Source organism: Pygocentrus nattereri, chromosome 10, assembly GCF_015220715.1.
Source record: "Pygocentrus nattereri isolate fPygNat1 chromosome 10, fPygNat1.pri, whole genome shotgun sequence".
Classification (NCBI taxonomy): domain Eukaryota; kingdom Metazoa; phylum Chordata; class Actinopteri; order Characiformes; family Serrasalmidae; genus Pygocentrus; species Pygocentrus nattereri.
In genome coordinates this window covers 2,648,744-2,674,760 of record NC_051220.1, presented here as the reverse complement: position 1 = coordinate 2,674,760, position 26,017 = coordinate 2,648,744, and the positions used below count along the sequence as shown (strand labels likewise).

At 42.5% G+C, this 26,017-nt stretch overlaps 1 protein-coding gene across 1 annotated transcript; it reads right to left on the bottom strand.

The window, feature by feature from the left end:
• Positions 1-1,008: 1,008 nt before the first annotated feature.
• gpr26 (G protein-coupled receptor 26) lies at positions 1,009-12,727 on the bottom strand. The gene is made up of 3 exons (XM_017684764.2): positions 12,051-12,727; positions 5,127-5,240; positions 1,009-3,169 (listed from the first exon to the last, which is right to left on the bottom strand). The coding sequence occupies exons 1-3, from the start codon at positions 12,725-12,727 to the stop codon at positions 2,866-2,868; spliced, it is 1,095 nt and encodes a 364-aa protein (XP_017540253.1). The 3' UTR covers positions 1,009-2,865.
• Between the last annotated feature and the right edge of the window lie 13,290 nt (positions 12,728-26,017).

Below are 26,017 nucleotides of genomic sequence, written 5' to 3'. Positions count from 1 at the left end.
TTAATGGGTTAATTCTTAGAACTTAGGGCACTACAAATGAAAGCTTTACTGGAAAGTCCCCTATAAAACTTCAGTTAAGCCTGTAGTTGTGTGGCACATGTGCCAAGAACATATTACATGCAGTAAAAATAAACATCACCTCCTGCTAAAGGAAAACAGCTCCATCCATGTCCCTTGACAGCTCTTACTGTGTTGCCCAAGTGATAGCAAGTAAGACCTTCAGGCATTATTAGTGCCGTGGTTGTAGTTTGTGTTAAGGTCACATTTTAAACATAATGGAATTCAGAAGCTGCCCAGTGACTTCTATTAAGTGAGTTTTCCACAGTCGAAATGAATGTCTGAGATAAGTGACACTATGCTGTAATGCAGAAGATAGAAATTAGCTGGGAAAATGTTGGAGTAGTTCAACTTTAACACTTCCTAAAGCAGTCATTTAAGAAAAAATACTGCATGTCAATCATTAGATTTAGATCCGACAGATTACATAACATCTCGCCTGCCGCTTTGAAGGTCTTCTAGTCTCAGTTTGACAATATAGCTCATGCTGAAATAGAGTAATGGGAACAGCTATTCAGCTCCATAATAATTGGCACCTTGGTAAAAGATGGATAAAAAGGTCAGAAAAAAAACCCTCTGTTTTTAATTAGCTGTCTCTCAGAAAATATGAGAGAAAAAATCATTTGAGACTAAACTTTAAGATAAATTTAGTCAAAGAAAGCAAAAACTCTTCATTGTTTTTCACATTCACCACAATCCTTGGCACCCCTAGGAATTCTTGTGAGGAAAACTTCACTTTTTTCCATTTATATTTCACTTATATTCCACAGGAATGATTAAGTGGTTCAGGAATGCTTAAGGGGCTATCTTTAACTCCAAGATCTCTTAGTCCTTCATTAGCATGGGTGAAAATGAGGGGATTATAAGAATAAAATGAGATATAAGTGCATTGACCTTCATAAATCAGTCCATATCAAATAAATAAATAAATAAATAAATAAATAGCCTGAAAACGCCCATATATCAACTGTTAATAACAAGTTTAAAACAAGCTCTACTAAACCTGCCTGATAACAATTAGACACCACCTAATATCAATCCGATAACCTATTAGAACCACAAATCTAAGGGCCTGTACTTTGCTAGTATGGTGAGGGATCTGTGATGTTTTGGGGCTGTTTTTTCTTCAAAGGCCCTGGGAACCTTATTAGAACGACAGCATGACATTATGGATTTCATGAAGTAGCAGATTTTTAATGTAAATCTGGCTGCAGAAAGCTAAAATTAGGTGGTTGGTTCTTCCAGCAGGACAGTGATCCGAATCATACATCCAGATCTACACTAAAAAAGGTTCAGTGACCACAGAATGAAGCTTCTGACATGGACATCCCAGCCCCCTGACCTGAACCACCCCACGGAAAACCAAGCAAGGTAAAGAAGGATCTGGGAAACCTTGAGGATCTTGAGAGAGTGTCTCTGTACTGATCTGTATCTCAAATTCTTTGTCCTATGTTCTCCAGTCTCAGCAAACATTTTTACGATTTTTTTTCGCCTATTTAACAAAGATGCCAATGATTATGGAGCTGTATGCTGATTTTTGGACGTATTATGGGTCTATGTGATTTTTATCCCCCTTTCATTCCTCCAACTACCAATTTGACTATGCCCTGGATCCAAGTAGTGCTTTATCTCTTCCTGGCATGTTGCTAATCCATACGGAAAAAGGCATAATTAAGAAAAAAACTTCTCAAGTATAATCAAATAAATACAGCAAATACTTTCAACCCTTCAAATCAACGTGTGTTTAGAAAGAGCCCACAAATCACCTTTGACACACCCAATGACACCCAGTGGCATTCTAGCAGATATCCAGTTGCAATACGAACTAAAAACGAAAAAAAAAGGCCTTTGCTTTGTACACTATTTGGCCAAAAGTATGTGGACACCCTCCTAATTATTAAGTTTAGGTTTTACACCTAAAACTATTGCTAACAGGTGTATAAAATCAAGCACACAGCCACATATGTCTGTAGGCAAATATAGGCAGTAGAACAGGTCATACTGAAGAGCACAGTGACTTCAAACAAACTGACCGAGCAGGGCCACCAAGCACTCAAGCATGTAACATGTAAATATTACCTGTCTACTGTTCCATCACTCACTAAAGAGTTCTCAGCGGCCTCTGGAAGCAACATCAGCACAAAAAACTGTGTGCCTGGAGCTTCATGAAATGGGTTTCCAAGGCCGAGCAGCTGCGTCCAAAACTAAGATCTATGCGCAATGCCAAGCGTCGGCTGGATTGGCGTAAAGCATGCTGCCACTGGACTGTTTGCGTCTCACCTGTCTGGCAGTCTGACAGATGAATCTGGGTTTGGTGGATGTTAGGAGAACACTACCTAATGCATAATGTCATACTGTGCCACCACTAAAGTTTAGTGGAGGAGGGATAATGGGCAGGGGCTGTTTTTCAGGGTTTGGGCGCCTTAGTTCCAGTGAAAGGTAATGTTAATTCCATGGTTTTGGAATGGGATGTCCAACAAGCTCATACAGATATGATGGTCAGGTGTCCACATACTTTTGGCCATACAGTGTATCTCCTAGTATTCACTATCTGGCAGCTTTCACCATTAAAAAAAAACAATTTGCACTCATTTTCCAAAATACTACAGTCTTCAAAAGATGTGACTCTTTACAGATTAGCACTCTCTGAAACTCATAAATGTCGAATAACTCTTGAAGGTAGAAAAGTAGAAAATGTTTGAAGCCTGCATTCCCTTACAGTGCTCCTTCTCTTTGAGCAGACTAGCTGCTTTATCTTTGCAGTGTTTTTTTTTTGTTGCTACATTTTCATCTCCATTGTTCAGGTTCTTAAACAGCAGACCCTGTGCCAGTTTTCCCCTCTTTATCTGGTTTCTCAGGCTTTATCTCAGATATCTCAGATTTCCCTGAATTCACAGGTTTTTTCACTTTGCCGTTCTCCTGCCGTTGGCCTGACGTGTTGAGGGATCTTCGCTTGAGGAAGCGGTTGATGATATCACGGCAGGTTTGGCGGTACTGGTGCCGGAGGAGGGAGTAGACGAACGGGTCGCAGGCAGCTTTGCTGTAGGCCAAGCTCTTGCACAATACTCCCCAGTACGGACTGATCGGGACGGCCACAAACAGCTCCACCACCCTGAAGCCAGAGAGAATAATAACAGTTCATATGGTGCACATAATGCATAGTATGTGAAATTCAAAACAATGAATGATTTTACATTAAAGGTATATATTTTGTCTTAATATCTATATCTAGACATTATTGGAGTAGCCTGTTATCTGCAGCCTTAACTCTGTTTCTATGTACAGTTTAGTAATGTTGGTCTTGTTTGACATTGTTGTGTTAACCCCAGCTGTGCTCCAAGGTTTATAGTGAGTTTGAAGGAACCAGGTCAAGAAGATTAATTAAACTTTCTATCACTAGCAGATGCTAACTTCCACAAATAAACATTTAGACTATACACACATTTTTGTAGGATATTTTCAACAAAACGGTTGCAGTATCAAAATATCATGGCTGTAAACAAAGTCATGTATAATTAAAAGTCTATTCACAAAAGTAGGAAGACAAGTATGGTAAAACAGATGCGACAGATACCGGATGTAATATTCATTTTAGAGTTATTTGTTCTGAAATCGAGCTAAAGATAACCACAGTCTGAGGGGCAGATGGGAGCTCATCCTTTGAACTTCTCTCAACTCGTACATGTTATATAATGTGACGTATTTCCTCAGACATTGCTTTCAGGAGCCTCTCGGTCAGTTTAACTCAAGAGTCAAGCGCAAATATTGCCTGCTCACCTGAAAGGTGCATGCACAGCAGAAGCCACCCAGCCCAAGTTGTCAGACCTCACTATCTAGGGCACCTCATTCTACTGAGATCTTCTGCATTTGACAAAATAAGGGTTTGAAAATAAAATCTACAGCCATTGGGTCTGAGGATGACACAGACATGACAGAATGTCTTACCCAACTCTCAAACACTGGGCCAACACACTGGGAAAGTAGTTCCGTTTGCTTTTGCTTTGCTGAAGGTTTTCTGGTATTTACTAGTTTGTACCATGTTTTCAACCAACAGTTGTAGTGTGAGAAGAGAGCGTATGACTATAGAAGTTGAGAGAACTTCAAGAACTTTGACAACGTGGGCTGGGGGAATTCAGAAGATGGAAGCTCCCTTGATGAAAAGAGATATGAAGATATATATATAGCTTAAGTTTTTTTTCTGTGACAGTTGTCGAACCCTACCAGCTCTCTCTCTCTCTGTCTCTCTCTCTCTCTCTCTCTCTCTCTCTATATATATATATATATATATATATAGCTGCTGTCGAAACAAAACCTTGTACCTCCATTTTTGTTATATTTCAGTTTTTTTTCCACAATTTGAAAATGTCTGTTGCTCCTTACATTTTGTGTACATTTCATGACAAACGCACCAATAGAAATTGTCCAAAATGATGTGAAACAAGTCTATTTCCATTGACTTACATTAAAAATAAAGATTGTTTTTGTTTTTTATTTCTACTGTAAAGTAACTGTTTTAGAGGTACAAGGTTTGGTTTTGATCTGACAGCAGCAAAACATATATATATATATTTTTTTTTTATGCACATATAGTATTGCTGAATTTACATTTACAAATGGCCTGTGCAAAAAAGAGCACATTTTAAAGTTAAACACAAATTAATTAGCAGAAAAATGTCATATTTACTTTTTTGTTTGCTGTAGAGGACATATTAACTTATTTCAACTAAAATAATCAACAAAACATGTAATTTGACTATAAGTATTCAAAGTTTTGTGTACAGCTGAATATATATACAGTATACCGATGTATACCAAACCGAAGAAGTTAGAATTACACCCTGATATAAACGTCTGGGCACACTAATCCTTTAAATCCACTGTAAACCAAAGGTTTACTGAACCTCAATAGAGGAAAGCTTGACTTAAGAAGAGGTGATTTATTTTCGAGTGTTTTTGTTTGTTGTGCTTGAGTTTTATCCAGTTGGTTTGCAGCTCATCCACCTAAATGTATGAAATTACAGTACATATCTGAGGGCCGTCGGGTCTAGTGGTAGTGTAAGTGTGCTGACCTGGTGAGGACGTAAGGGGTGAAGCAAATGACAAAGGTCCCGATGAAGGTGCTGATTTTGCGGGTAGCTCTCTGTCTCCTCTTCCTCTGCTCCTCCAGACAGCGCTGGCGAACACTGCAGGACAGAGGCCGAGAACATCACGATCTCATTACTGAAGCCAGCTGGAACTTTCACACACCTGCCCAACTGCTGTAAAGACTTCTCTAAACTAGATTTAAGAAAATGCTCTTCTAAACAGACGCTGGGTGCACTGCTGTGATCCTGATCGCTGCCTGAAAACCCTTATTTCCAAACAACAGCTCCTCAGGGGAGTGCTCAGCAGTTGCCCGAAGGTGTGTACAAACCCTTCACTCCAGCAGAAGCAGGAATAAAGCAATAGGTAGGTAATCATGTAGGAAATAAGTAGATAGATATAAAGTAGGCAATAAAGTAGGTAATAGGTAGATAGTGTAATATAAAGTAGGTAATAAAGTAGGTCATAAGTAGATAGACATAAAGAAGGTAATAAAGTAGGTAATAGGTAGATAGATATAAAGTAGGTAATAGGTAGATAAAGAAGGTAATAAAGTAGGTAAGAAGTAGATAGACATAAAGAAGGTAATAAAGTAGGTCATAAGTAGATAGATATAAAGTAGGTAATAAAGTAGCTAATAGGTAGATAGATATAAAGTAGGTAATAGGTAGATAAAGAAGGTAATAAAGTAGGTAATAGGTAGATAGTCAGATATAAAGTAGGTAATAAAGTAGGTAATAGGTAGATAGTCAGATATAAAGTAGGTAATAAAGTAGGTAATAGGTAGATAGTCAGATATAAAGTAGGTAATAAAGTAGGTAACAGGTAGATAGTCAGATATAAAGTAGGTAATAAAGTAGGTAATAGGCAAATAGTCAGATATAAGGTAGGTAATAAAGTAGATAAGTATATATTCAGATACAAAGTAATAAAGTAATAGGTAGGTAGATATAAAGTGGGTAATAAAGTAGGTAATAGGTAGATAATCAGATATAAAATCAGGTAATAAAGTAGGTAATAAAGTCAGGTAGATGAAAAATTGCTCACAACAAAAAGTCAAATTTCAGGTGTTGTAATTATGCTATATAACTGTTATAATTATATACTGCCACATCATAAGAGTGACCATGGTATAGCTCCAAGAGTAGGAAACAACCTCAACCTGAAAATAATGCATAGGATGGCAAACTTTACATATTTCTATGTACGGAGCAGAATGTGGCGACACTGTTGGGACGAATGGGGATCGTGCAGAGATGGTAATGGGGCATGCAAGAGCAGGGTGGGGATGGTGCTGGGTAATTCAGGGATGTGGGGGGGATAGTGTTGGAAGTGTGTGGAGATGGAGCAGGGACAGAGACATTGAGGATGGTTATGGTGGGGATAGAACATCCCGCTGTGTATCTGGGGGAAATGACGAAACACAGTGACTCTGGAACATTTTTCCAATAATGGCCGTTCATTGTCCCCATTGCAAACTGCTTAGGAACTCCTGCGTTGGTCCAGAGTTCCTAATATGGGCATGACGCCAGCTAAAGAAGGGCGAGCCAACTTAAGAGGTCAACAGCCGACTTCACCCAATTATTAAATACAACTGACTGAATTATTTCATCCATAACAGCGACTAAAACATGAATCAGACACAGGATGCATCATTGCACAATGTAATGACACACCATTACTGAAGAACAGCAAAATCAACAGAAGGAGATAAAAATTAAGTACCATTTTATTCCTCTATATTCTACCGTTAGGATGTAACTGTGCAAAGCTATTAGCACACACCTGGCTCACCTGGTGATTTGACCGGATATCACTGCAGTGTGCCTTACCATGCCTGTGGACAATGTGTTCCTTCTGACCCTGATAGGGTGGGCAATATGGCAAAAACATATTATCTCGATCCCTCAAGGCTTTTGAATGCACAACATGTACCACCGTCTTTATTTGTCTTCTAAATTCGATTCTTTGAAACAGACAAAAAAAACACTTAAAAACTAACCTAAAACTACGTATACAATGACTTTTATTCAGTGTTTCACACATTGCACTGCTCTAAATCCGTCTAAATCGGCCGGATTATTAACCCCTTACAACCTCGGGCTTGTTACATACTAAGGCCTGTTATTCAGTAAGTACATAGAGTTCAGTGCAAACTGGTTGAAGTGTGTAGTGAAACTTTGGGCCTGTCGGTGAGCCTTGGCCATTTAAGGGGTTAATATTCATGTTTTTCATGTTCACGTCTAATAGATTTCAGGAGTGAATACAACAGTTTTTCAGCCCTGGCCATTTATGGGGTTAAGTACTGACAATATCCATGATAAGCTCAGAAAAGTGTAATGTGATGTCATTTTTACAATGAAAATAGTATTTTTACATTATGATGAACACATGAAAATATGTAAATGATCCTTGATTTTAAAGTGTATAACTTTGCTTTCTGAGGTGATTCTGCCTTGACTAGAAAGGCATCGTTGGCTTCTTAAGTGGTGCTTGCATTTGAGTAAACTCACTAGTGGGCTTGCCTTATTCTTTAATCACATGCTTATGTTCCCAGTTCAGAATATTACATGTCGTATAAACTGACAAGCTAGCAATAAAAGTAAGAGCGCTGCGCCTTTGCAAATGGAAACTTTTCCCTGCTCGACACTTTAATATTGGTAACCTGCTAGGAGGAGACAGATGATATATTGCTCCGCTGCCTGTGAGTGTGAGTGGGAGACGTGTTTGAGCAATGCCATACAGGTGGGTGAGCTGATGTCGTCTCACAACTAAAACGGGAAATACAATGTTCGATCTGTAGAAAACCACATGGATTTATGTGGCCAGTATATACTTAACTGAAAGAACATACACTTAAAATCAGGGGTGGAAATGGCCAGATTTTACTGGCTGTATTGTGACAGAACCAGCCAGATGCTCATGGAAAAAAAACAAGAAAGTAGCTTTTCTTGTAAAGAGGTATGACAACACTCATAGTTGGTAAACAGGCAACCAGGATCCAAAAAACGGAAAAGTCAGAGAGACAAAATTATCACACAGGAAACCCTCAGTAGATCTACTCAGAGAAGCAAAGCATCTAGTCTAAAGCCTGGGCTTATGAACTGAACTAAGACTAGTCACATGACAAAGAGAGCAGGTGAAACAAATCAGAATTCAGGTGACTGAGAATGGTGATTGGTGGACTGCGTCACTTGATCTACCAGGGGGTTCTGGGAAATGGCATCCCTGGGCGAGCAGGAGGAACACATGATGTGGGGGAGCCCCAGCAATTTTGAGAAAACACATCACATTGCTTGACCTCTTTACTGAAAAACAATGCATGAGGATTTGCATTTTAAAAATGAAATGCTGCATTGGTGTCAGAATTGAATGCAATCTACCACAGAATGTACTGAAGGCACAACTGTATTGCTTTCCACTGTTCAGTACTTAAAAAAACATAATAGATCTTTTACTTTTCATTTCGGCACAATTTTTGCTTGTTACTGTTTAAATGCAATCTCATGTGTGCACTGCATTATTGGTTGCCTTACAAAGATGTAAACAAATCTGAAGTACAATAAAAGACAACCAACAACATGAAAATAATGTAGTAGAGGTTTTGCTTTTCATTTTGGCATGTATTCCGCATGTTACCTATGGAAAAGTAATGTCATGTATGCATTGCATTTCACTGTTTTCACTGTTATGAATGCATTTCAATGAGGAAAATCTATTTGAAATACTGTATGGTGGAAAGTATTATAGTTGTATAGTTGTAATTTTATTACATTTTAAAGTGGATTGTACTCAATTCTGACACCAGTGCAGCGTTTAATCTTTAAAATCCAAATCCTCAGATGTCACACCATGTAAAAACAATGTAATAGAGATTTTGTTTTTCATTCTAGCACACATTCTGCATGCCACTATGGAAAAGTAGTCATGTGTACATTGCAATTCATGTTTTTTTTTTTCGCTGTGGAAAAAAGTTTCTAGCTAAATTGCCTGTTTCTGGTGCATTATCACACCTTAAAAATTGTCTTTCCAAAAATTGACTTTGTAATAAGCCAATAAGCCAACCAATGCTTCAATCTATTGCTTTAGATTGCTATTAGCTTTATTGCTATTGCATTAGAAATAAGTGACACTTCAAGAGATGAAATCTTTCTTAAAGTCTTATGTGGACTTTCCATTGGGAGGTGGGGTAATGCCAGTTTGCCACAGGACGTTTGTAATGTTTATGACCAAATCACACAGCATAACTCAGTAAAATGATAAATATAAGAATGGCTATTTGGTTTCTACATTAAAAAAGAGAAGAAAACATTGATCCTAACCATTTGTCTTGCTGTTTTAAGTGAAAGCAGAGTGTCATTAGCATCATCTTTAGCTTAGGAATTCACAGCAAACCATCAACCTCACAGCATAAAGTCAAAGGTTTTTCTGTAGTTTTACATGTTTTGAGTTGTATTTGTGACACAGGGTAGTTTCGTTACAAATCAGCTTAATTTTAGCCACAAAGAGCATTTGGACTTGAGTGCCTCGGTACAGCAGTGGTCTAATCAATTGTTTGATACATGGAAAACAAGGCAACATAAAAGTGAAATCTAATCTAATCGTTCTGTCACAATCTTCAAGTAAAACACATAATGTTAATTTTAAATGTCTATTTTTAATCTAGAACTGTTTTTTGTTTAAATTATGTGTCCCACCTTAAATGGTGATGCAGGTATTCTTTCTGCCACTTTTAGGCACCACAGTGTAACATCAGCAGCATTTAAGGTGAAACAAGAAATTCAGAAAAGAAGCTAATGCCTGAGAGTCTTCATGCAAATCACTGTTACCTTTGTGCTATCAGTAGAGCTTTTTCTTCCTGACATTTTTACCACATTTTGACATTTATGGCCTACACTGAAGGCCTAGCCCTTCTTCTACTGCCCTGTTGTGGCTCCACAGCTGAATCAGATCAGTAGGTAATAATAAAAACATCCTCCTCTACAGTAAAATAAAGCTCTGCTGATCCTTCAACACAGTTTAACAGTAAATGGTCTTAAACGCTGGAGTTAATGTAGAACTGCTGATTCACCCTTTAACCGTGAAGATCAGCGCAGACGGCTGGTCACCATAGCAACACAGACAACAGTCTCGCCCAGCTAGTAGCTACAAAACGGCAAAGAGAGAGATTTAAGATGGACATCGATAATTTGGAGACGAATGGACTTGTGTTGATAATCAGAACAAATAGTTGGAGAACGAGAAGCGACTTCAGTACTGTTTTCGTACGAAGACACATTTGCAGCCAAGAACATTTGGCTGGCTCTAATAGTAATGGTTCACCACTGGTCAACAGATGCGTTAGCACTGTGACAGGATCATTCAGTTAGTCAGTTTCATCATGATCAGTGTCTGCAGGGCTAGAAAACACTGGATGAAGCTGCTCTGCGGAAGCTTTGTAGTCTGAGTTTATAAAGATGCATGAAGAACGGCAAGAAACTCCACCACAGAATGGTGACCACCCTCGTCAGTGTGTTAGACTGGGCTGACTAAGGGCCCCTTTGAGGCTAAACAGGCAGAACAGCTTTAAACCCCGAGCTTCCCATCCAAAGAGAATCAGGCCAGTTTGAACACGACTTCCCATCGGAGCAGCTGGTATAATTATTCTCTCTCCCTCTCTCACTGGCTCCCGTTAGAAAGCCAGATTACGTTCATCTAAATTTGGACTGCTGTGTCTGATCCACTCAGACCAGCGCAAGACACACTAACACCTCCACCACCACGTCAGTGCTGAGACTCCACCACTCAAACAGTACCTGCTCTGTGAGGGTCCATGGGGGTCCTGACCACTGAAGAACAGGGTAACAGAGTATCAGAGAAACAGATGGACTACAGTCTGTAACTGTAGAACTACAGAGTGAAACTATACGGTCAGTGGACCTGATAAGATGGACAGTGACCACAGAAACAAGGAGGTGGCCATCATGTTGTGCCTGATCGGTGTATATGCTGGATATGAATTCATATACTTTACCTATTGTGATGTCATATTAGAGGGTGGGGTTAAATTTTAAATAAATTACGTCAGAAAAAGCAGTTATGTCACTACCTGTATGATATCAACAGTAATTCAGGTCTTTCTGTACCATCTTCAAGCTTTTCATAATCCCTCCAGCTGCCCAACTTAAAGGGGAACTCCACCGATTTTCCCAAAAACTCTACCTAATTAAACAGATGTGATGTAAACAAAGTCGATCAGAGCTGTCTGGAGTGAAGCGCTCCGTTCTAGAGAAACAGAGTCAGAGCCGTTCACAGTGGCGGTGATAGGAACCAGACGTCCACCTCTAAAAGCTCCTCACAGGGAGTTATTAAATGGAATGGTTTGATGTTTGACATATTGTTTTATGATAAAGTTGTTTTGTGATACTGCCCTGCGATGGACTGGCGACCTGTCCAGGGTGTATCCTGCCTTCCGCCCGATGACCGCTGGGATAGGCTCCAGCACCCCCGGTGACCCTGAGGGAGAAGCGGCTTAGAGGATGGATTGATGGATGTTTTGTGATAAAGTTTATTTTGAGGGGTCCTTGCAAGGTGTTGTGAGGCAAACTAGTCCCCAAAGAATTTTATGGCTATTTTTCCATCATCAACATTGCATATAAACCCAGGAGACCTGTGTAGGTTCTCTGGTGGTTCTGGATGGTAAATAAAGTGTCTATATCTGTGTTGTAGTCGTGGCGACGCCTGGTTCCCATCACCACCTCTGTGAAGACACCGGTCAGTTTCTCCACAACGAACCACTTCGCATCAAACCATCTCAAGGACTGGGTCATCCCAGAATTCTGAAACACTGCTGGACTTCCCCGTGGGTGCAAACGTGCCACTTCACCTGAACCCACCTGGGCGACCCCCCACGAGCCCTAGTCCAGCCTTACCTGGGGTGGATGTCCACGAGCAGCACGAGCGTCTGCATGGTGATGACGTCGATGCGCTTGCAGTGGAAGCGCGCCACTTGCAGCACCTTGAGGTACGTGACGCACAGCACCACGAGCACGAGCAGGAAGGTGAGCGCGTGCAGCGCCACGGTGTAGGCGGCAAAGTGAGCGCGCGAGGAGGCGCGCGCCTCCGGGCTGTACAGCGTGCACGAGGCCGTCGGCCGGTGGTAGTCGAGCCACGAGAGGCACGCGGGCGCCACGGCGAAGCCCAGCGAGTGGAGCCACGCGTAGGCGAGCGCGAGCACGGCGTCTCGCCGGCGCATGCGCGAGTGGTAGCTGAGCGGGAAAACGACGGCCACCCAGCGGTCGATGCTGAGCGCCGCCATGCTCAGCATGGAGTTGGAGGTCAGGAACGTGTCCAGGAAGGCGGCGAGCTGGCACAGGACGTGTCCGCCCGGCGGGGGCGCGTGGCCCAGCAGGCCGGCCACGGTCAGCGGCATGTTGGACGAGGCCAGCAGCAGGTTGCAGCACGTGAGGTTGAGCACGAACAGGCCGGGCACTTGCCGCCGGATCTCGGCGTTGTACACGAAGCACACGAGCACCAGCACGTTGGCCAGCAGCGACACCACGATGATGGCCGCGAGCAGCACGGAGAGCGCGACGTCTGCCGCGTGCATGGTTTTGTGTGGGGGGGTGGGGGGGGACGGGGTGGAGGGGGCGTTGTCCGCTCAGATCTCCGCACCTCCGGGCATGCTAAGCCACTTTCTGCACACGCTGCTCCATCGCAAAGCGCTCGCGCCGGTGCTGCACGCGAGTCCCTCTTGCCTCCGAGGCGCCGTGTCCAGGCTCGCGCGATCCGCTGCTCTCCATGCCGCCCGGCTCCCGCTAGTCCTGCCCGCGGCGGGAAAATCCATGCAGGTGTGTCCCGAGTCCCGCGAAACCCTCGCACGCGCGCGCCTTCGTTATGTTCTGCTCCGCCGTCTCCGATCAGCCTCGCGCAATTGCGCAGTGCGCGAGCTCGCCCCGGCTCTGGCTTGCGCGCGCTGCTTATGCGCTTGTGGGGGTTTCGTCCTTGGAGCGCGCCTTATATGTAAGAAATATCACCCCCCCCCCCCAACCCAACCCAAACTTTCCTCTTCCTCAATCTGCCCGCACCCCCCACTCCTCCCACCCCACCCCACTGGAAATGTCCCCACGTGACCAGCCAAGCAGGATTCCTCAGGTTGCGGACCTTCAATATTGACAGAGAGAGAGAGAGAGAGAGCTACAGACAGAGATGGAGAGAGAGCAAGAGAGATAGAGAAAGAGAAAGCGACAGAGAGAGAGATGGAGAGAGCAAGAGATAGAGAGAGCGAGAGAGAGAAAGAGAGTGACAGAGAGAGAAAGAGATAGAGAGCGATAGAGAAAGAGAGAGAGATAGAGAAAGATAGAGAGAGAGAGACAGATAGAGAGAGACATAGAGAGAGATAGAGAGAGAGAGATAAAGAGAAAGAGAGTGACAGAGAGACAGAGAGAGAGAGAGACAGAAAGAGTGACAGAGAGAGAGAGAGAGAGAGAGAGAGCAACAGAGACAGAGAGAAAGAGAGAGAGTGACAGAGAGAGAGATAGAGAGAGATAGAGAGAGAGATGGCGAGAGAGAGATGGAGAGAGAGAGCAAGAGAGAGATGGAGAGAGACAGAGAGAGACAGAGAGAGAGAGAGAGAGAGAGCGAGAGAGAGGGAGATGGAGAGAGAGCAAGAGAGATAGACAGACAGAGAGAGAGAGAGAGAGAGAGAGAGAGAGAGAGAGAGAGAGAGAGAGAGTAAAGTAAATTTAGATGTTTCTCCCATGCTCTCGTGGAAAAATATTCCACATTTCTGAGTTATTCGATCGTTAAGATGTGAACGTCGTCATTCAGAGCGCTTTGATGTAAAATGAATCGTTTAGGAGAAGCTTAAGACTCAGATGTCTTTACAGAGGCGCTGAGAGGAACCAGGGGTCACTATGTCTGCAGCACAGATATAGCCTTTTTATTTAGAATCAAAATGACCAGTGAACCGCTGCCCATGTTCTGTGATGGACAGGCGAACTGTCCAGGGTGTTTCTACCTAATGACCGATGGGATAGGCTTCAGCACCCCACGCGACCTAGCAGCTTAGATTGTGTGTGTGTGTGTGTGTGTGTGTGGCTGGTTGAGCAGCATACCAACGTCCAAAACACCGACATACCGCGGGAACAAAACCTTGTGCATCCGAAACTTTACAGAAGAAGGAAAAAACTTCGCTTAGTTTTAACGAAAGTCATTTTGCACCATTTCTTCTGGTCTGTTCATCTGAAAATTTCAAATTATGTCAAAAACTGAAAAATGGAGATATGAGGTTTTGTTCCCACAGCGTCCATATGCTGGTTTTGCTGGTGACCAGTCATGCTGGCCGGTGGTAGTTTTTCTAGCGGGGTATTTTGCCGCCTGCATGTGCTCCTCCGCCACTGTAACGTGCTGAAGACCACCAAAGCCAAACAACACTACCGACTTAACTCTCCGGTTAGCTAGTTGTCTATGGAAAACTCCAAATATAGCAAAGGCCAGTCCACATCTTTCTGGGAGTTGCTGTCATTTGGCTTCTGCTGTGCTTCACTTGCTTTTGTGGATGCAGCAATAAACAGAAGGATTCCTGAGATGATGTGACGTCTGTCACAGGAGCATGCTGGTTTTTTAACGCAGCACCACCTGAGGATGTTCTGTCGTGGTTTTGGGCCTTGCCCTTGATGCACACCGAATTCTTTGGATTGAATCCCGAACTTTCTGACGATGTTATGTACCTAAAAATACCTTCCCGAGTCCTCATTCCCCAGCCATTTGTCACAACCAAGAGCTCTTCTCTTCTGCCCAGGGTCTGGACATATATGAATAACTCTAACATCTTCTGTACTATTGCCCTGATTGTGAACGTCTTCAAAAAGAATGAACGGAATAAAATAATATCAACAAAAAAGGATAAAAAGGAACAAGAAGGAATTCTTGTGGAAGGAAGGAAAAGGACTTCTCTTTATTGAGCTAGATGGTTCCCAGACAACCACAATGCAAAGATCATCTCGAGGCATCCCTTTTTATTGCCCATTTGGGGTGATGAGATAATCACCCCACCCCCTTTTTACACAATTCCATACCATCCCAACTCCGCAACCCTTAAAAACAAACACTCATGCGTAAAACCACTCTGACCTGGTTGTACCAGGCCGTTCCATCATCTCAGCATCATCTTACACAGCTTCTTCACCCAAGTGCAGGAGGTCACTCCAGCTATAATTTGCACTGTCGTCTAACACAATTCCCCTTTAATTGGTTTTCACTTCAGCTTTAGTTTATACCAGTAATCCCCTTCCCTTCAGCCCTAACTTGTGGCCACAGTTTCTTTTTTGTGTGTTTCAAGAGATCATGGAGTTCATCCCCTTTAGAGGCGATTTCCCAAATCCATGCATCTATAGCTGCTCCCCAGTCTTACCTTTTGTAGGAGATCTCCAAATACTCAAGTTAGCTAATATTTTACTTGATTGATTATTAATCAGGAATGTTTCGTTAAATCCCTCGGTCACGTTCTTAAGAAGGAATTTCTTCTTAAAACCCACTTACGCATGAGGTTGTTTCCACGAAGGTGTGAACGGTTCAGTAACACATCATGACTTTGTCTTAGGACATTTTCTCAGACAGACTTAAGAAAAACGTTAGGATGACGGTGAATGAGGCTCATTGTTTTTAAAATGCTGGATTATTATGCAAAGCAGGACGACTGCTTTTTGAACATTTCACAATGTTCTTCGTCTAAAATTGCACATTTTTTAAAGTATGTTGCAGGCATCAGGTTCAGGATGAGCATATCGCTGTTGTCAGAAGAACTCCTCGCAAGGGCGCCCTCTAGTGCCTGAGGAAGAAAGGACAAAGCAAATGATGTCGCGACAGCATAGAGCCTCGTTCTGGGTGCGTAATGATGCAGCGCTGCGTTGGTTCTGGTTCTAGTTTTGTGCTGATCCTGGGAACCAAGACCAACAGAAACCTTCTTTAAACGGATCTTCATGACTTTATCACATAATCATGGACCAGCATTTCACTGGGGGGGTTTAATAAAGAAGCATTTCGTTTATAAACATGTGTTTCTAAAGCATATCCAACATGGTAACTTTACAGGAGAAGGAGAAAACCTACTTTACTTTCAATGTAAGTCAATGGAACCAGAATTTTTTGTGTAATTTTGGGTCATTTCTGTTGGAGATGCGAGGTTTTGTTTTCCGACAATGAAACAATAACGTTTAAAAGGCGAAACATTAAATATCTCGCATACTGTGCCAATTTCTTTGTATATTATACATCATTTTGTCTCAATATCTGCGTTGCCATAACCATTCTCCCCAACAGAAACGGCTAATGATTCAGTTTCTTCTCTAGAGTGTCTGCATTAAGTCTGTGCTAAGAACTCCTCAGCAGTGAATACTGAGCAGACAGCTGTCCCTGACATGTCCATCCTCTGTGCGCATTCAGTAAGGCTCAAAATGTGTCATGAGCCTTTAAAATTCAGCTATCGAAAAAAAAAGCTATGCACACACACACATATATATATGCCCACATAAATGTCTACAGCAACACCCGCATCGATTCCGACAGGCTTATTCAGACGGAATGATCAGCTACAACAGCCCAAATCAATGTAGTGACGGCCTTGACGGCCTGCCTCAGCCTCAGGATTCCGGCCCTGTTATAATAAGTGAGGAATGAAAGCGACTGGAAGAGCAGCCCATATATTTGTCTGTAAATTGGCTTTTTCAATTAGTATTGGCTAAATGGGAAAAGTCTGAGAGAAAGGCCAGGCGAAAACTGTTCTCCTGCTCGGAATCATTAATATTAAACTATCTTCCAGGCCGAGCCGAGAAACGTGATGATAAAATCAGATTAATTGCAAGCGATTTGTTCCCTTCAGCCAGCTATGCAAAGGGAATAAAGGGTAAAGAACTGTCTCATGAAAAGGATATTTAAAATCACAGCTTGAAAGGTATTGATCTGGTCCACTCCCGCATGAAATGGACTACTTGGCTTCCCCTTCTTTCTTCCTAAGCCCCTTCCGAAATGACCATTCATTTTCCTGTGTATACTCAACTTTCCCATACTGAGCAGAATGTATACTGCAGTGAAATAGTCTAGTCCAGGGGTCAGCAAGCAAAAATCAAACCACCATGGGAGCCACAACATATGTCCATTTTACCATCTTGGCTGTAAATATGAGTGCGTATACATGCTCTCAATAATCGGATCATATTCGGATTTCTGCAGTTATCTGATTATTCAAATGGTCATGTGAACCCGATACTCCGATCTGGATTTTAGCTCAGTAATCAGATTTCTGCGGTTATCCGATTATTCAAATGGTCATGTGAACCCGATATTCCGATCTGGATTTTAGCTCAGTAATCGGATTTCTGCAGTTATCCGATTATTCAAATGGTCATGTAAACACGATATTCTGATGTAGAAGCCGGATTTTAATCAGATTTCTCAGTGCGTTTAAACTCTTACTCTGATTTCTTTCAGATTTCTCAGTCTGCACATGCGTGAGATCAGACGGTAGATGTTATGAGACGCAGTAAAACAAAGCAGCGCTGAAACCAAACAAGAAATAAAGCATTTAAATATGACATACGTGTATTTTTTGAGCTAAAGTGGAGCAGCATGACGTTTGAGTTTCACGTTATATTTATGTCACGGAATCTTCACGGTCCATTCATCTCCAAGTTATCGATGTTCGTCTTAAATCTCTCTCTTTGCCGTTTCAGGAGCTACTAGCCGGGCGAGACTGTTGTCTGTGTTGCTCTGGTGACCAGCCGTCTGCGCTGATCTTCAGGGTTAAAGGGTAAATCAGCAGTTCTACATTAACTCCAGCATTTAAGACCATTTACTGTTAAACTGAGTTGAACGGTCAGCAGAGCTTTATTTTACTGTAGAGGAGGATTATTTTATTTTTATGATTCTGATGTGGAGCCACAACAGTTGATGTGCTCGTAATAGTTGAACTGTCAGACAAAATGCTTGGTTAGTTGGTTAACTATACAAAAACTATTAGCAAAATAATCTACAGGGCGATTCACTCGAAAGAGGCCCCAAATATTCTGCTGTAACTCCTGTTATGATGAAGCAACCTGAACCAAAAAAATAACGCTACGTTACCTTGACGTGTGTTATTGATTCCATTACATGCGATCCTGGAAGTGATCTCTGTTTTTCTGCCAGGCACATGAAGGGGTACAGGAGTATACACCTGGAAGTTGCAAACGGAGGTTAAATGTTGTGACGGCTGTCCAGCGCCCACCTCATCGCTCCGTCGCAGGGGCATCCCAGCTTGGTCAAAGGTCCATATACTGAGGACAACATTGCATTGTTTCATCCAGATTGCTTCTACCTAGAGAAAGTTATTAGAGATTAACTGGGGCCTCCTTCAAGTGAATCTTCCTGTATAATACCAATAATAAGAATAAAAGTGGATCATTTGTGCACATGGTAACTATAAACAATACAAAGCACAGCTAGAGCAGTCGCATCTCTTACATCGCGATAATGCAGCATATTACTTTGCCTTACAGTGTCCTGGATCTCCCACGAGCTTTTAGATGTCTGGTTCCTATCACCACCACTGTAACAGTTCTGACTCTGGACGTTTTCCTACAATGAAGCATTGCACATCAAACCGCTCTTGAAGATTTACTCATGCAGAAAGTTTGAGAAATCAGTGGAATGTTTTTCATTGGTGACGTAATGTTCACAAACTGTGGTGGTGGTGCTGGTGGTGGTGTTATGGGTGACCGTCCAGCTGAAATTTGTTAGATGTATGATAGGTCCAGAGCCTGAGAGAGCCAGACACACCCCATTATCTCACAGTGGTGTTTGTGGAAGGACCGTAATTGTTTTACTTTGATTTGGGTCGTCTGTCTTTTTTGGCGCTGTTTGTGTGTTAGTGTAATCAGGTTTGTCCTACGCTTTGATGTACAGGGCTTGGTAATGAGCGCCGTGTGGTCAGGACATGCTGCAAATGGACGATATTTTTGGATGATAGAGACGGTTGCTGGGTGTGTGTGTGTGTGTGTGTGTGTGTGTGTGTGGCCATTTCGTATACAGTGCAAGCCAAAAGTAATTGGATGGTAACACAGTTTTGACTTTGAACACTACATTTGAAATGAAACCATGTTCAAAAGATTAAAAGAATGGTTGAAAAATCAATGAGCTATGAGGCAAGTAAGGCTTTCACAGTTACTTTATGAAAATGGATTACTTTATTAAAAATGTTACTTAATTAAATGTACATCCTTGATTAATCGGCTTAGCAATTAGTTCGCAATGTGAATGATGAACCAGGTCATTATAAAGACTGAAGATTCATCACATGGTGGCATTATTAGCACTAAAGTCACTCCTGTATGCTTCACTGAAATTGGAAACCCACACCGGCAGGATGTCATGAACATCATGAAGGTTTCTGTCACAAATTATGTCTATATGAGAGGTGAGATGAACCAGCAATCGGAAGGTCGTAGGTTCAAATCCCAGGACTGTCTGGGCATTCCTGGTTGTGCCTTTGGACACACATACTTACTCGAGAGCTGCACTTTGTAGTTCTACAGTTACAGACTGTAGTCCATCTGTTTCTCTGATACTCTGTTACCCTGTTCTTCAGTGGTCAGGACCCCCATGGACCCTCACAGAGCAGGTACTGTTTGGGTGGTGGATCATTCTCAGCACTGCAGTAACACTGACGTGGTGGTGGTGTGTTAGTGTGTGTTGCATTGGTTCAAGTGGATCAGACACTGTCCACTCACTGTCCACTCTGTTAGACACTCCTACCTTGTCAGTCCACCTTGTAGATGTAAAGTCAGAGACGACAGCTCATCTGCTGCTGCACAGTTTGTGTTGGTCATCCTCTAGTCCTTCATCAGTGGTCACAGGACGCTGTTGGCTGGATATTTTTGGTTGGTGGACTATTCTCAGTCCAGCAGTGACACTGAGATGTTTAAAAACTCCAGCAGCACTGCTGTGTCTGATCCGCTCAGACCAGCACAACACACAATAACACACTACCACCACGTCAGTGTTACTGCAGTGCTGAGAATGACCCACCACCCAAATAGCACCTGCTCTGTGAGGGTCCATGGGGGTCCTGACCACTGAAGAACAGAGTATCAGAGAATCAGATGGACTACAGTCTGTAACTGTAGAACTACAAAGTGTTACTATAGAGTAGATGTAGAAACAAGGAGGTGGTCAGAATGTTATGTGTATTTAGTGTTGTTGTTTAGCTGTTGGTAAAGAGCCAGCTAGTGAGTTCTGAGCCATTTGGTTGGATCTCAGCCGTTAAGCTGCTTCTGTTCAGAATTCAAACTGCTGCTGCCGTTGGTGATCACCTCATTAATAAAGACAAGTGAGCCAGCTCCACGGGCAGCAGGATATGCCCATGCCACCATGCTTCCCAGATAAGGTACTTCGTACTGGATCATGAATGGTTTCTTTTTTTTCTCCATTGTCTCACTGGTACAGACTTGGTCTCAGAACTGTAGCTGTAACCTGACTATTAGTTTTGAGGCTGACATGTGGTTTCCAGTTACATTTCTGAAGGCATTGTTCTCTTAACAGATTTATAGTGATATCCGTGGTTCTTGGCCTGTTTGACGTTTTTTCAGCAATATTCAAGGATTCAAGTGTCTCTGATTCATTTTGCATGAGTGTGAAATATCACATGGAAAATACTGGATGAATTATTGCCAGGACAGAAAAACAATCCGATCCAGTTCTGTGACAAATTAGCCACAACAGCGTAGTCCAGCTTAGACGTGTATCAAACCAGAACAATTTCTCATTAGGTTCAATGGGATTTTTACCAGTGTAAAGTCATTTGCAGTGAAAAAGGGGACTTGTTGACTACTTTTACTCGAGTACAGGTTTAGGCTCTTCTACATCTCTAACAATTACACAAAGCACAACAGTGAGCAGGTAAAGAGTGATAGAAATCTCACACCTCTTCTAATCCGCTTCTCCTTCTGGGTCCTGGAAGGCAGGATACATCCCGGACAGGTCGCCAGTCCATCACAGGGCATACACATTCACACCTAGGGGCAATTAACCAGGTCCAGTTGTCCTGACTGCATGTCTTTGAGCTGTGGGAGGAAGCCCATGCAGACACGTGGGAGAACATGCAAACAAAGAAAGGACCCTGGTCGCCCGGCCGGGGCATTGAACCCAGACCCTTCTGGTTATGAGGCGACAGTGCTACCCACAGCGCTTACACTGAGACATTCCTGATTGGCATATCACCAAGAGACATGACCAGTTTCTGCTTTTTGATAGTTTCTCAGACCAAATGTCCCGGTTGTCATTCTGATCAGTTCATTTCATGGTTTGTACAATGAGTTATAAACAGTTATGCCAACAATGAGAAAGAGTCCCAGCAGGAGACTGGAATACAGTATATTATGGTACATTTTAATATATCGCTGTTCTCGGATCAAAACCTCGTGTCTCCAAAATTGTAACTTTACAGGAGAAGGGAAATAGATACTCTACCTTTAATGCAAGTCAATGGGACCAGACTTTTTTCCCCAAGTCATTTTAGGTCATTTCTCTTGGCCCATTCAACATGGAATTTACACACAATATATAGGACCATGAGTACTTTCAAATAATGTCAAAAACTGAAAACCGGCAAAAATGGAGATACAAGGTTTGTTCCGACAGCAGCGGCATTGATAACATTCTTTTTATTGCGTATGGGAGTTTTTTATTTAACTTCGCTTGACTTTGTTTACAGAACAGTTCAGCTGTGCTTAAAGGAATTCAAAAGCATTTTTCTTTGGTCAGAACCTTCCCTGCTTCACCCCTGAGGAGGGAAAAAAACAAGGCCCAACAAACAAGGTCCCTCCGATTGGTCGGATTGCTTCGTGCTGTCACATACGATCTTGGGATGGATCTCCACACGCCTACTCCCCAGACAGTGTGGGCGTTACCACGGTAACAGAGGACAGCGGTGATCTCCGAGAGCTTCCAGCAAGTCTCTAATGAGTGTGAGAGCGTGTGTGTTTACTCACTTTAACATACGCAGGTGCAGCACGAGGTGAAGACTTTGGACGGAGAGTGTAAGTGTGTATGTTTGTTTTAGTACCTTCTCTGGACAAACATGTAAACAAGAGAAAAACGAAAGGATGAAACAAAATAATCCCGACGTTGTGAACTGCTTTTGACAAAAGCTCTGTGTTTCTATTGTTTTAGAGCGAAAGAGTAAATCCATATGAGCATAGTGCATATGGGGCATATGACTATTACATATATACTGTGCTTTCACATATATATCACATATGGGTAACATGATGACCACCTCCTCGTTTCTACGCTCATTGTCCATCTTATCAGCTGCACTTACTGTATAGCTGGTCTTTGTAGTTCTACAGTTACAGACTGTAGTCCATCTGTTTCTCTGATACTCTGTTACCCTGTTCTTCAGTGGTCAGGACCCCCATGGACCCTCACAGAGCAGGTACTGTTTGGGTGGTGGGTCATTCTCAGCACTGCAGTAACACTGACGTAGTGGTGGAGTGTTAGTGTGTGTTGTGCTGGTCTGAGTGGATCAGACACAGCGGTGCTGCTGGAGTCTTTAAACACTGTGTCCACTCACTGTCCACTCTATTAGACACTCCTACCTCGTCGGTCCACCTTGTAGATGTAAAGTCAGAGACGACAGCTCATCTGCTGCTGCTCAGTTTGTGTTGGTCATCCTCATCAGTGGTCACAGGACGCTGTTGGCTGGATATTCTTGATTGATGGACTGTTCTCAGTCCAGCAGTGACACTGAGGTGTTTAAAAACTCCAGTGTCTGATCCACTCAGACCAGCGCAACACACACGAACACACCACTAGCTTCACCTGCTAGTCTTTGTCCAGTTCAGTAAAATGTCGTATTCTTTCTCCAGAGGCTCTTTTCATTCACTTTTACTGCTGCTGGATTCATGAAATGTCTGGGTTACATTTCAGCGCTATCTTATACACTTGACCTGCAGAAGGAATGCTTGATTGCAGTGGCTGACCTACAATTGCCACAGGGCACGTGGTCAAGATTTGGTCCAGTGGGCTGAAATGCTTCATCATGGTACAACAACTCCGGCTTGGCGCAGACCACAAATGGGCCCTCGTTATTTCCACTGTAGTGACTTTCTCCATTATACAAACCTGAAATCTGTCCTTCATCCTCAGCTGCTCTGACATACTCTGACTGCGGTTTACTTCACAGAGACCATATCAGTCACGGTGCCGCGGTGCAGCCATCTGTGTTTACAATCACACTGCGTGGTGTCATCTGACCAAGCGGTGTGAAGTGTGTGTGTGTTGTACTGTACAGTAGTGAAGTAATCCCTGGTGGTATACCTACTGCGCACAGTTTAGTTGGTGTTTCCCTGCAGTTTAACATTTTACATAGTCCTAGTTTGTATATATATATTTTCTTCTCCTTCTTTCGGCTGCTCCCTTTAGGGGTCGCCACAGCGGATCATCTGCCTCCATCCTGCCCTATCCACTGCCTCCTCTACTTTCACACCACCCATCTCCATGTCTGCCTTCACTACATCCATAAACCTTCTCTGAGGTCTACCTCTTCTCCTTCTGCCCGGCAGCTCCATCTCCAACATTCTTTGCCCAATATATCCACTATTCCTCCTCAACACATGTCCAAACCATCTCAGCCTGGCCTCTCTGGCTTTATCTCCAAACTGCTCCACCTTCACTGTCCCTCTGATCTGCTCATTTCTAATCTTGTCCATCCTTGTCACTCCCACTGAAAATCTCAGCATCTTCATCTCGGCCACCTCCAGCTCAGCCTCCTGTCTTTTAGACAGAGCCACAGTCTCCAAACCAAACATCATAGCAGGACGCACTGCTGTCTTGTAAACCTTCCCTTTCACTCTTGCTGCTGTCCTTCTGTCATACATCAGCCCTGACACCCGTCTCCACCCACTCCATCCTGCCTGCACCCTCTTCTTCACCTCTTTTCTACACTGTCCATATATATATATTTATATATATATATGTATCGCTGCTGTTGGAAGAAAACCTCATATCTACGTTTTTGTTGTTTTTCAGTTTTTGACAAAATTTGAAAATGCCTGTTGTTCTTCTAACTTTCATGAAGAACAGACCAACAGAAACAGCCCAAAATGACTTGGAAAGATGTCTGGTTCCATTGACTTGCATTAAAAGTAGAGTAGGTTTTTTCCTTCTCCTGTAAAGTTCCCATTTTGGAGATACAAGGTTTTCTTCTGACAACAGATATATATATATATATATTTTTTTTTTTTTTTTTTTTTACATGATTTAGAATACCTGTTGGCCTTTACATTTTTGTTAAATTTCATGAAGAATGGACCAACAGAAACGGCCCAAAAATCTGGTTCAATTGACTCACATTAAAAGTAAAGTAGGTTTTTTCCTTATCCTGTAAAGTTCCCATTTTGGAGATACGAGGTTTTCCTCATACAACAGCAATATGTATATATCTCTATATATAATATGTGCATGTGCCATTGTGTCTGGGCATGTTTTCGATAATGTAATAACACTGCCATCTAGTGGTGGAACAGCTGTATCACTGTCTTCTTCTGAACTGAAATGGAGTTTGTGAGCTGAATTGAGTGTCCATGGCAACTTATAACAGCAGCTGTTTAGGATTATCTTCTAAGAATGAACAGGCCAAGATTAGTCTATATCAGAGAATCGACAGGTTGGCCAAAGCTAACTTTGGTCTAATCAGTAAACCAGATTTAATAGCCGTTTTGATTTGCTAATCCATAATGTCCCCATCCAGCAGTTGGTCGATGGACTTTGGAGTTCCAGCTGATGCGATTTACAGTTCAGTACTGGGAAAGCATCGCTGTGTCTCCATGTTTATGAATATACTTCTTGTGGGTGTGTTGATCATAAAACATGTATATAAGAAAATATTGTATCTCCTTTTTTGTCGTTTTTTAGACGACAAAACACTGCACATAAATTTCGTGATGAATGCACTAAAAGAAACGGCCCAAATTTACTTGGAAAAAATTCTGGTTCCATTGACTTACATTGAAAATAATGTAGGTTTGTTCCTTCTCCTGTAAAGTTAGCATTTTGGTGATAACAGCGATATGTATATATACATGCATATGTGCTGTATGAGCATAGTATGAGTGCTGGGAGAGGCTTCAGCATCACCCATGACCCAGGACAGGCAGCTTAGAAGATAAATGAGCGGATGGTGTGAATTAAATTGACTGTACATAATCCAGAGTAGCAAAGTAGCAGCAAACTGGCTTAGATTCCTACTCAGCTGTCACACTATATTATACATATGGGGACACAATCTCAGTTGAATAATGAAGAATAAATGCTAAATACTGCTGATGATTTGAACTAGTACAGAATTTCCATTGGGTGGGGGGGGTAAATGATATTCAGTGGGGCTAAAGCTGTCCTAAAACTGGCCTACTTTGCCCAGATGCCCCTGCTTCTGTGTAAATGACCCTTATTAGTCCCACAACAGGGAAATTTCATCTCTGCATTTTGACCCATCCTTGCAGTGAAACACCACATACACACACTAGGGGGCACTGAGCACACTTCCCCAGAGCGATGGGCAGCCTTATCCACGGAGAGGTTGGGGGTCGGCAGGAAAGGTAGCATAGCTAATTGTCAAAATTATATGCTTTAGAAGCACTTGTTTATAAACCAAATGCTTCTTTATTACCCCCCCAGTGAAATGCTGGTCCATGATTATGTGAAAAAGTCATGGAGATCCATTTAAAGAAGGTTTCTGTTGGCCTTGGTTGCCAGGATCATCGCAAAACTAGATTTAGTACCAACGCAGTGCTGCATCATTTCGCACTCAGAATGAGGTTCTACGCTGTCACGACATAAATTTGCTTTGTCCTTTCTTCTTCAG